Source organism: Triticum dicoccoides, chromosome 1A, assembly GCF_002162155.2.
Source record: "Triticum dicoccoides isolate Atlit2015 ecotype Zavitan chromosome 1A, WEW_v2.0, whole genome shotgun sequence".
Lineage (NCBI taxonomy): Eukaryota > Viridiplantae > Streptophyta > Magnoliopsida > Poales > Poaceae > Triticum > Triticum dicoccoides.
In genome coordinates, this window is record NC_041380.1 from 60,151 (window position 1) to 71,437 (window position 11,287).

At 45.1% G+C, this 11,287-nt stretch overlaps 2 protein-coding genes across 2 annotated transcripts; both read left to right on the forward strand.

Moving 5' to 3' along the window:
- The first annotated feature begins 436 nt into the window (after positions 1-436).
- Positions 437-7,343, forward strand: LOC119357351. Its single transcript, XM_037624350.1, has 21 exons — positions 437-696; positions 807-869; positions 1,610-1,944; positions 2,058-2,142; positions 2,220-2,297; positions 2,436-2,495; positions 2,573-2,677; positions 3,130-3,240; positions 3,973-4,014; positions 4,182-4,292; positions 4,366-4,553; positions 4,718-5,001; positions 5,086-5,207; positions 5,325-5,367; positions 5,465-5,556; positions 5,818-5,866; positions 6,073-6,143; positions 6,227-6,346; positions 6,654-6,742; positions 6,834-6,879; positions 7,036-7,343. Exons 1-21 carry the CDS (start codon positions 586-588, stop codon positions 7,081-7,083), a joined length of 2,253 nt encoding a protein of 750 aa, XP_037480247.1. The 5' UTR covers positions 437-585; the 3' UTR covers positions 7,084-7,343.
- A 1,692-nt stretch (positions 7,344-9,035) lies between these two features.
- On the forward strand, positions 9,036-10,977 carry LOC119357374 (uncharacterized protein At4g28440-like). Its single transcript, XM_037624362.1, has 4 exons — positions 9,036-9,076; positions 9,115-9,206; positions 9,377-9,582; positions 10,473-10,977. The coding sequence occupies exons 3-4, from the start codon at positions 9,390-9,392 to the stop codon at positions 10,661-10,663; spliced, it is 384 nt and encodes a 127-aa protein (XP_037480259.1). The 5' UTR covers positions 9,036-9,076; positions 9,115-9,206; positions 9,377-9,389; the 3' UTR covers positions 10,664-10,977.
- Positions 10,978-11,287: the final 310 nt, after the last annotated feature.

The window sequence follows — 11,287 nt, forward strand, 5'->3', positions numbered from 1 at the left end:
GAGGAGTGTGAGGGTCTAGAGGCTTCCGACCACACGGCATCCCTAAGGGCGCGAGAGAGGAGTGCGAGGGTGTAGAGGATTCTGACCATAATGCATGCCCGTGAGAGAGGAAATGCGAGTGTTGATGCCTTAAAAGAGGCTTGTGCGCGAGAGTCGAAGGTGGACGGATATTCCCTGTTAACGGCTCCGCCCTGTGCATGTATCAAAAATGACACTCCCTCGGTAGAATTTTATATCTGATATGAATTTGATTTTCTACGGAGGTTTCGTCAATTGATTAATTCGAATCAGACGGAGCGTATAATATAATATAATATAATTTCATAATAAATAAATAAAATGTTTGAAAAAGAGGCGTGGAATTATATACTCAGTGTTGCCACGGATGGGATGGGATCAAATTAATAACGGGAAGAAGAGAAGAGAAGAGAAGAGAAGAGAAAAATATGTGAGGCCGAGGCATCGTATCATTCTCCTCTGGAGTCTGGAATCCATTCCCCACTCCCCTCTCCACTGAATCCATCCAGCCTAGGGTTTCGCCTCCCACGCCGCGCCCCCATCCCGTCCGCATCGCCGCGCCGCGCCATGGCCGACGCCGACGAGCTGTCACGGGGGCTGGCCTCGGACGCCGGCACCAACAACCTCTTCCAGGTGATGCGCGCCGTCGAGGACGCCGAGGCCACCATCCGACACCAGGTCAGGTCCCTCTCCCTCACCCATTTCACTCTCTACGAATGAATGATAGATGAATCCTGTTCCTGTGCGGCGGTGCTAATGACAACACCAACCAACTCAACTGAACGCAGCTGGAGGAGAACAGCCGGCTCAAGGAGGAGCTGATGCGCAAGACCCGGGAGCTCGACGCAATCGTAAGCCCCTCCATCCATCCCCTCACCCGTTGTCTTGTCTTGCTCATGCCACCGCCGCCACCTGCGCTCCTCCTGCCCTTGTTAATTCCACCAATGCCAGATCTACCAAAACTTGCTCTCACCACTGCACATTTCGTTCCTCTCTGTATGTATGTATGTATGTATGTATTTACTTGTATGTATGTATGTATGTATGTATGTATGTATGTATGTATTTACTTGTATGTATGCACGTATGCATAATAATGCCTTTCAGTTGTTTGATACATTGTGTGCAAGCCTCACTCTGTATTGCCACCCAGTCAGTCAGTCAGGCAGTTAACGCTGCTCATATCATGGGCTTCCTCCTTTTGTGCACATCATAATGAGGAGATAAAAGAATGTTGTCCATATCAGGCAACTGTCTGTGCCTACCTGCTTATTACTACTGCATTTTCTTCCCATCATGTGCAGATGGAAATAGTGATGTTACTTTTATCTGCTACCAGAGGCACAGAAATACTAGTAATGTTTTATAGTGTCCTGCGGTTTGTTCATACATCCTGTGCAAGCCTCACTCTGTATTGCCACCTTGCCAGTTAACGCTGCTCATGGTTTTCCTCTTTTTTTGCACATCGAAACGACAAGGGACACTATCAAGTTACCTCATCCTTACCGCTTAACTGCATCTACATGTTAATCTATATTTTCTCATCATGTTCAGATAAGAAATATTAGTAATGTTTTTATTCTGCTACCAGAGGTCCGAGGCTATAAACCAAACCTCTACAAGTGGTCTTCTGGATCAGGACCGGGCCGTCGAGCCCTACAGAGACTCGGTGGGGAATCAGACGGTGGAGGACCAAAGATTGCTTGGCACCTCGTCTTCGCCGCCGGGCTCTCAGGGCACTCTGCCTGGTCACCAGAATGGGCCTGCCGAGCAGACGCTGCACGACGCCGTGATGAAGCAAAAGTACCTGGACAGCGACCAGCCCGGTCGAGTGTCCAGAAAGCCATCGGGGGAGCACATCGCTGCTGAGGCTGGCGTGCGGTCTCACTTCTCTACCCCGTCGTCTCGATCCCTCTCACCCACTAGGTACCTCCATCGCATGTTAACCAGTGCGGCTTAGTTTTTTTTCTTCCCATCACTCTATGCATCTTATCTCTTGCCTGAAGAGCAGTGATACAGAAAATAGCATTTCATTCCAGGAACCGCAGGGAAGGAGAGTACGATTCTAGGCTCAGTTTAGCTGGCCAAGGCATGGAGATGAGCTCAAACATCATCTGGAAGCAGGTATGTATTGTTCACTTGCTCTGTACTGGCGCGCATATGGGATCTCATGTTCCTGATAAAGATATTTACTCGCACAGGATCTTCTTGTTAAGGTCAAAGAACATGAAGAAGAGATTGCACATTTAAGAAGACACCTTGCTGACTACTCAGTGAAGGTATCATGCATACTGCATTACAAAATATTGCTTTACCTTTTTTTACCCCCTTCCACGTTCTCTGTTTTCGCTTTTCGGTATGCATCCACAAAATCTAACTGGACCGTCTTTGGTCCGGCGTCTTGTGTTTCTTGGTAGGAAGCCAAAATACTTAATGAGAAACATGTTCTGGAAAAGCGCATTGCATATATGCGAATGGTAAGTATCTTCATCTTATCAGGTTAAAATACCATCTTGGAATACAGCAGACTAATTCTATAAGACATTGTTTTCAGGCATTTGATCAGCAGCAACAAGATTTGGTTGATGCTGCGTCAAAAGCTTTATCCTATAGACAAGACATCATCGAAGAGAACATCCGCCTGACATACGCATTGCAGGTAACTTTCTTCGCTGTTATACTTTCCGAACTGACGTTGCACTGTTATGCTTGATTCAACCTTACTGTACGTTTGGGAACCATTTGGAGGCATTTGTTTCCAATATAGCTAGTTTTCTTGCGTGAAATGAAGCGTTTATAAAACTTAACTTCATCTCTGCTCCACATTCAAACAAGTGTAGGTGACTTTTTATGACCTCTGTGTATATTCAAAGTAACACTGGAACATATGTGGCCAGGGCTTAGTCTAATAAGTTATTATAAAACTGGCCAGTAGTAATGGAATCACCCAGAGAATAGGAGAACTAATGCGTTAGTCTCTTACTCTATTAGCCATTTCTATTAGAAGCTTATTTTATATGTGTTATGACTTATGAGTCCCCTTATCTTCTTGAATTGTTCTTTGTCTAGTTTGGTGATGTAATGCTGACATGTACCTTTTGTAATCCATAGGCAGCACATCAAGAGAGATCAACTTTCGTATCTTCTTTGTTGCCTATTCTGTCAGAATATAATCTGCAGCCTTCTGTTCATGATGCTCAATCAATTGTTGGCAATCTCAAGGTATGTACCCCTTTTCAATTTATATATGTGACTATGTGTGCCGACATTATGCTTATTTTGGACTTTATAAATTCCAAGTTTCACCAAATAAGTTTGTACAACATGGAGCCGTGGATCAGGAAGTTAGTTATGGAATTTAGGTGTACTAAGAGAGAGCTAACTATCTTCTCAATAGGGATTCTGTGTGATGTGATGTGATGTAGACTATACAGATTATTTAGCAGACAACAAACACCTACGATTTCTAACTTAGAGGTTTATGCTTGGCTTAAGAAAAGAAAAAGGACAGCTGCTCCAACCAAACCTCTTAACGGAATACTTTCTCCAGGCCGGTTTAGAGGGCCAGCTAAAAAATCTCTGGTAACCAAGGCAGAGCGCACCACATCAATTTAAGCTCCTTAATGATGTTCCACCTCGGACATGCATGCCATCCATTGGCTGTGAATTCTTTCCGCCTCCGGACTTCACTCTTGTGCGCGTGTGTCTACAAGGGTAAATGCGGGACGGCCAGGCAGGGAAGGGATTTACTTTGCTGGCCTTTTATATCGGTCTACACGATATTTTCCCCCGGCCCTGTAAACCGGTCCGGAGACCAGAAGGAGTATAAGGCTAACTTTACTTTACATTTTTCTTCTGTTTATTGCCACTATATATGATTCCTTTTGCTCCTTGCTTTGTTGAACCTGGGCCTGTATTACATAACTTTTTATTAAGACTGTATTTTTTTTGTAGGTTTTGTTTACGCATTTGCAAGAGAAACTCATTATTTCTGAGGTGAGTCACAATGAGCTTTGGTTGGAGTTTGCTCTTGAGAGTTGAGACAGTAGCTTATATGGACCTACGTCCTGGCCAGTAGTGGGCTTGTTATGTTTCAGAGATTAGTGAAGATTTTCTCTCACAGAACTTTGAAGTTGTCTTGTGTGCAAACTTGGATGGTGCAGGAGAAACTGAAGGAATCACAGTACCAGATTACTCCTTGGCGTGCCGAATCTTCAAATAATACAAGTGGTCCTGCGCAGTCACCTCCTCCTGGAAATGCATTGGTTGCTTCTGTACGATTCTACACTGGCTTTGTCCTTTACTCTTTGGATGCATGGATATTCTTCTAACTTGCCACATTTCCAGAGCCAACCCAGCCTTGACATTGTGCCCCAGCAACCATATTCTCATGTACAATCTCCAATTTCTTCCCCCGTTCGAGCTAGACGGGATTGGGATTTACTGGCAAATGACAACCGACAGGTCATCTCAGCCGAGGCTGCTGCAACAACTACAGAGCATGGCAATGCTGGAAGGACCTCTCCTCCAAGCAGGTTATTACTGTTCTATTAAGAGCTCTGTATCATCTGTAATTCACGCTCTCCTTTTGCTGATCTATCTATCTTTTATGATTACCTTTTGTTAGTTTGTATTTTTCAACTACAGGGCATGGCAAAGTTGGTTGTCTTACTGGGTCTGTCTTCTCTTGTTTATGCAGCAACCAAACTACCAAGGATGTTTCAGCGCAAGGGACTGAGCGTGATCCTCGTGCTGTACGATTTAACCTTGAATCCGAGGATCAAAACCCATCATTCACAGACCTTGTTAGGAGTGATGTATCTGAAAATCTCGAGGGAGCTGAAACCCAAGCTTCACAAGAACCTCCTGCGGAGTGGGGTTCTGAAGGCGCACCTAGCTCGGCATCTGGCCCCGATGATGGAAACTTGCCTTACCCTCATCTTCCTACTGTCCTTGAGGAGCCTAGTACTTCTTTCTCTGAAGGTGCTGGATAATTTTGATTTATGCAATTTCATTCTCCTTATTTCTTCAGTTCTGATGGTAAACATTTTTTTCATGAATATGCAGTTGCAGAGGATGACCCACTGCCAGCCATAGATGGGCTAAGAATCACAGGTGAAGCTTTTCCTGGAAAAGAACTTCAAGCAAGTGGGTATTCCATCAACGGGACCACGAGTTGTAATTTTGAGGTGCGGTTTATATTTGTGGTTCAACATGCTCTGCTATCCTATCAAATTCCTGTCTTTTTGAGCTTCTTTTTAGTTCACTACAATTTAAATGTTTGCAAAAACAAATTGTGCATGCAGTGGGTACGCCATTTGGAAGATGGATCGGTGAATTACATAGAAGGTATTATGTTTTCACCTGCTGCAAGGAAGTTTTTGCTGTATTTTATTTTGGTGTACTATGACAAAAGGAAAACCAATATTACCGTTCCCTGGTGTAGGTGCAAAGCAGCCCACATATTTGGTTACTGCTGATGATGTGGACTCTTTACTAGCCATAGAGGTCCAGCCTCTAGATGACCGGAAAAGAAAGGTAAATCCTCTCATCTGATATTCATAAGTGGGGAACCAATAGCTTGGTCTAGTTCTGTTAACAGAACAGATTCTATAGGTTGAGGATCATATACCATATGCCCTTGATTATGATTTGTCTCAGTATGCATTAATAAATTAGTGAGGCACCCGGACATAGTTGTTTGTTTGGAAACTATGAAAGTGTAGACCCTTGGAGCTTTCAGTAGGACACTCGTAATCTTTAATTATATCTGAAGCATTTCTTCTTCTTTTTTTGTAGGGGGAGATCGTGAAGGTTTACGCTAATGAGCAGAAAAAGATTACTTGTGGTGAGTTTGCTGAGAAAATATTTGTATTTTTGGCAGGTAGCATAAACTTGTGCATGCTTGTCATGATCTAATTGGTGAAGTATCTGAGCTCAGTATCCCCCCTGAGAATTCCTAAAATAATTCTAGTTCTGTGCTGGTTGTTAAACACAACAACAGAAAATATTACAAGAACCATATTGCTGAGTAGGGAATCGTTATCTGTGCAGATCCTGAAATGAAGGAGCTCATCAAGAAAATTCTTTCCGCTGGACATGTGTCATATGAAGTTCTACTACCTGTATGCCCCCTTTCTTGCTCAAAGCATTCTTGCCGCACCTGTTTCTTCATGTCATGTAACCATTGATTTTTTTTATTCTGCAGGTTAGATTTATAGATATGTGGGAACCTGCAGTATTGGCAATAAAGAGGGAAGGCTACAGCATCAAGTGTAATGGACAGCGTGGCGTTGTTATCACAGAGAAATTCCAGCAAGCTACAGCGGTATGGTTCCAAAAAATCATTTCCCTTGAAATTACTCTGTTCTAGCTTCTGATTATACTCTGCCCAGTGACAAGAAAGCCCAGTATTTTTTCTGTGATAAAATCTTTTAAGATATGAGTACCAGAATCTTTGGTAGTGGTGTGATTTTATACATTTAGTAGGTTTCCTGAAATTTAATGAAAGAGACTGGTCAAATTTGGCAGTGGTGTGATTTTATACACCTCTAATGATAATAATTAATTTTCGATTGCGCTGCCTTTTCAGTATGCAGATTTGATAACTAATCTTGTACGACATTTATTTGCAGATCAATATCCCGTATGGACATCCAACCGAGTTCTCGATCCAGTCTGCGGATGGTGCCGAGTATAATCTCAAGCCTGGAGAGAACTCCCCGTGAGTTTTGAGTTTGAAACCAAGTCACGGCTATCTTACATCTTATGTTTGTGTTAATAATGGTCAACTGATGGAATCTTGCATTCTGCAGGTCACGGGATAGCATCGTGCTCATACTGCGGCTCTTCAGAATGAAGGTGCGGGCATTTTTGTTTTATCTCTTTAACGTGCTTCGATTTGTGTTTGCTACACTGAATCGAGGCACACTTGAAGTTAATGCTGGCATGTGCTTTTTTTGTGTGGCATGTGATGGAACTGAAATGAAGATGTTGACGCGTTCTGTTTGTGTGCAGGCCGTCGAGAAGAGCAAAGGAAGGAAGAAGGGCATCTTCTTCAAGTAGCTATTCATTGTAGCTATTCATTCATTTGGATGCGGTCGTAGCGCGATTATTATTATTCTTGGTTGTAGAAAGAAAGAGAATGAAGGAGGATTAGGTATGTAGTAGTACTAGTAGGTGGCTAACTAGCTATATAGTATCTGGGTTCTCATTCCTGTGAATGATGTATTATATTTATGTTGTTGCATTTATATGTACTATATCTATCTATCTATCTATCTATCAATCATATGTCAGTTTGCCTTTCTGTGTAAAGGAAGGTACAAATATAGGTATGGATGAATTTTGTCTTTTTTTTGGTAGATCTTAACGGATGGCTACTGAATTTTGTTAGCAACCTATGAACTGTGTACGGCCAACAGTTTCTCGTTATATATACCGTGCCGCTCGTCCCACCTGTATCCTCGTCTGCGCATTCTCTCTCGCTTGCCTTCTCAATTTCTCTCCCTCTATCTCTGCATCATCGCCAATGGCGCCGCCGGTGAGCCAACACGCCGAGGAGAAGGTGCCGCTCTGCAACGACAACCTCGCCCCAAGCAGCGACGAGGAGGACCCCTACGCGCCACTGGACTTGGTCACGCCTGATCCCCCAGCGAGGAGTGGTTTTGGAGTCAGTTCGACCTCGCTCTGTGGAAGACGTTGCCGCCGGCTGAAAAAGCCAGGCGTGTGGCGGTCATGAAGGCGGACGAGAAGAAGCGCGAGGAGGAAGAGGCGGCTAAGGCCGCCTGGAAGGTGGAGGAGTTGGAGCTCTGGCGGGAGGCGCGTTGGCACGCGCAGGAGGTCGATGAAGACAGCTGCTTCAACGCCAAGAGGGCCAGAGGCGCTTTGCGCCTCCTCGCTGCATGGAGGTGGGCAGATCGCGTCGAGAAGGCCACCGATGAAGAGCTCACCTACGCGTCGTCTACAATGGCCAGGGCGGAGGCCTACGCCCGCCGGGAAGCTGCCGATGCGCATGTTGCGGAGTGCGAGGCGGAGGAGGAGGCTATCTCCCTCCGCGCTGGGAAGCCGGTGCGCACCAGGGAGTCCGTGGCCAAACGCAAGGAAAGGGCCCTTAGGAGGGACTATTGATTTTTAGTTAATTTATTACTTGTCTTTAAATTTAATGTATTTATAGCACAACAATTCACACACATATGTGTGTGATAATATATATTATGTAATGAACTGGATTGTGGAGCATTATTGATGAATTTCTATCTTATTTACCTACTCGATGTCTCATTTTTTTTAGTAAAACTACCTATTCTGAGAATATATTTACACTGATGTCAATCAGGCATGTTTTCGAAGAGTTAACTATCTGTGATTTGGGCTAAAAAAACGCATGAGGTGGCATGATCTGTACAGATGTTGTATGCAAAATAGCTGTTTGTGAAACTTCAAACATCACACACAATTGCTATCTAATAATTGTGTGAATTGTATTGCATGCGGAGTAACTACTGAAGTTGTATGTGACTCGTTGTTATCATCACACACAATTCCATAACTCGACCCCAACCAGGTTTAGCCCACGACCTCTCAAAACGGACTGTGTGCGATGGATTAAGTCATTGCATACGTTTTATTCCGAAGAACTATATGCACGCTAACGCATACGTACGTTTTATTTCGAAGAACTGTATGCACGCTAACGCATACATAGTAACCTCAATTTTGCCATGTGACGTGCTCAAACTAGCAGAATCAAGGCGACACGACCCCAATTTTGACATGCGACGTGCTCAAACTAGCAGGATCAAGGCAACGCGACGCCGGAAATGAAGCATATACAACGCCGGAAATGAATTTTGGGGGGAAACCAAGATTGCCGGCGGGTGAATTTCACATCGGGTCAGAGTAGAAGCAAGTTTGTTGTTTGGTGACACACCTCATACACGAGAAAAGAGAAAAGAGAGAGGGGGGGAAACAAACAAAGGGGATTGAATTGGGTTTGGATTCATACCACAACTTGGGTCCCCCGGCGGTTTCCTCCTTCCTCTCGGACAAAACCAAACGAACCAAGAGACAAACTTCTTCTTCTTCTTCTTCCTCCGGCGGATCTCATCTTCAGATCACATCCAAGCAGCGCAAGCAGGAGACGAGACGCGCTCCCTCGCTCGCTCCACCGTCCACAACCAAACCAGGTACGTCCGCACTCGGTCCCCTCCCCTGGAAGATCGATCTGAGCTCGGAGCTCAGATCGGATCGGACCAGATCTTGTTTCTTTCTTTCTTCAAGATCCCGATCCCCACCGCCCTGATTCGATACCCGATTCCTCTGATCACGATCCCGTCCATCGGTTTCCCGTCTCCAGGCAAAGGGCAGCGATGGCGTTCGACAAGGTGGAGGAGCTGCGGCCGGGCACCTACGGCCACAACCTCCAGCTCCGGGTGCTCAGCTCCAAGCCCGTCGTCCTCCACAGGCCGCAGGGCGGCAGGGCTGGCGGCAACATGCGCATCGCCGAGTGCATCGTCGGCGACGACACCGGCGTCGTCGTATTCACCGCCCGCAACGAGCAAGGTAGTCTCCCAGATTCAATCGTTCACCTCCGTTTCCTTCTTCTTCTTCTTCTTCTTCTGCCTGATTGAGAAGAAATTTACTATGATTGCTTGCTTGCTTGTAAACTATACATGCATAATTGGGATCTTATCTGTCTCGTAGTTTGGTTTCCTTCAACATCTGGAATTCTACTAGTTCAGCCACAGCTGGCATTTAAACGAAGCCACTGTACAAGATCGGCACTCGTTGGTGCTATAATGTTGAAATCCTGATGCTCTGCTGCTGCTGCATACATGTTTCAGTCCAAATAACCTACTCCTCATGTTCACTCATTGCTGGCTTATTAACTTGATTGACCTGTTTCTTCTTTTGCCTGCGTAATTGCACGGTCGACAGACAAACGGTTGACCCCTTGTTATCAGGGTTTAACTTTCAGGCTTTGCACAATCAACCACCTTCTGATCATAGCTGCCATCCCTGTATTCATCGTGCATTCAACGCTTGGCTTGATGATGTAATCATGATTTTACTTTCTGGGTTTGCAAAATTCCCTGGACCCTGGCCGGTCTCCGGTGACTTGCCTGTCTGGTTTGCAATAAATGTGTTTTTCTTTACCTTAATATATAGATCTGAGCTTATTTCCATCTATCTTGTTAAGAAATTCTGCTAGTTCCAACAGGCCCAGCACTTAAACTAACTTGCAGTATGCCATCATCATTCATGGGTGCGTGCTATAATCAACACCTCACACTTGTGGAATGATCTTAAGTTGAAATCATGATACTCTGCTGCATATATGTTTCAGTCCAAACATCCTACCTATGTCCCCTCATTGCTTGCCAACTTAACTTGATTATTACTCTCTTGGTCAACTGCCCTGATGGGAATTTATCTTGCGTTTCTTGCTCTAGTGGACATCATGAAGCCCGGGGCAATCGTGGAGGCGAGGAAGGCGAGGGTGGACATGTACAAGGGGTCGATGCGCCTGGCCGTGGACAAGTGGGGGACGCTCAAGGCCGCCGAGAGCCCTGCGGACTTCAAGGTGAAGGAGGACAACAATGTGTCCTTGGTCGAGTTTGAGCTCATCACTGTGATGCAGTGATTGAAGAGGGCTCCTCCTCCCCCTTGCCTAGGAGGAGGAGGAGGAGGCAGAGGAGGCTCAGCAGCTGTTAGGCTGAGCACAAAGCAATAAGCCGGCCAATCATGGCTCATGTTCTTCACCCCCTCCCCCCTCTCTCTGTTTACTGTTTATTTGCTGGAAGTTTTGCTAGTCCTGCTACCTTGGATTAAATGTCGTTAGTATACCATATATGTTTGTGCGGAGTTGCATCCAGATTGTTGTGAGTGAGCCCTGCCATCTCTTTGTGTTAGACCTGGTATATCAATTAACTAATTATGTTAAGCACTGGTGACATATATCTATGAAAGTCCTTCATGGACGACATCTTGCTGAACGACATGCGCACGATGGCTTGCCCATGGATGGTATGATATATGACATGTCGTGTGTCTTCCGGTTGGCAACTGTCGTCCGTGTAGCAGCGCTCTATATCCATGAGCTGCTTGTGTTGCCTTGGTGAGTGAAGTGATGTTTTGCTTGCCTGAATGTTGAGTGTTAACTGATCATCATCATGATGATAATGATTTTGTAGTGCAATGTTGATGTCTTGTTAGGGTGATGGGTTAGCAGGCAGAGTGGATGGGTGGCAGTTGGCACAATCACCTT

Coding starts and splice junctions, on each gene's coding strand:
- LOC119357351 (XM_037624350.1), top strand. CDS start 586: ATGGCCGACGCCGACGAGCTGTCACGGGGGCTGGCCTCGGACGCCGGC. Junction 2,496..2,572: donor GCATTGCATATATGCGAATG/GTAAGTATCTTC, acceptor CATTGTTTTCAG/GCATTTGATCAGCAGCAACA. Junction 4,554..4,717: donor AGGACCTCTCCTCCAAGCAG/GTTATTACTGTT, acceptor TTGTTTATGCAG/CAACCAAACTACCAAGGATG.
- LOC119357374 (XM_037624362.1), top strand. CDS start 9,390: ATGGCGTTCGACAAGGTGGAGGAGCTGCGGCCGGGCACCTACGGCCAC. Junction 9,583..10,472: donor CACCGCCCGCAACGAGCAAG/GTAGTCTCCCAG, acceptor TTCTTGCTCTAG/TGGACATCATGAAGCCCGGG.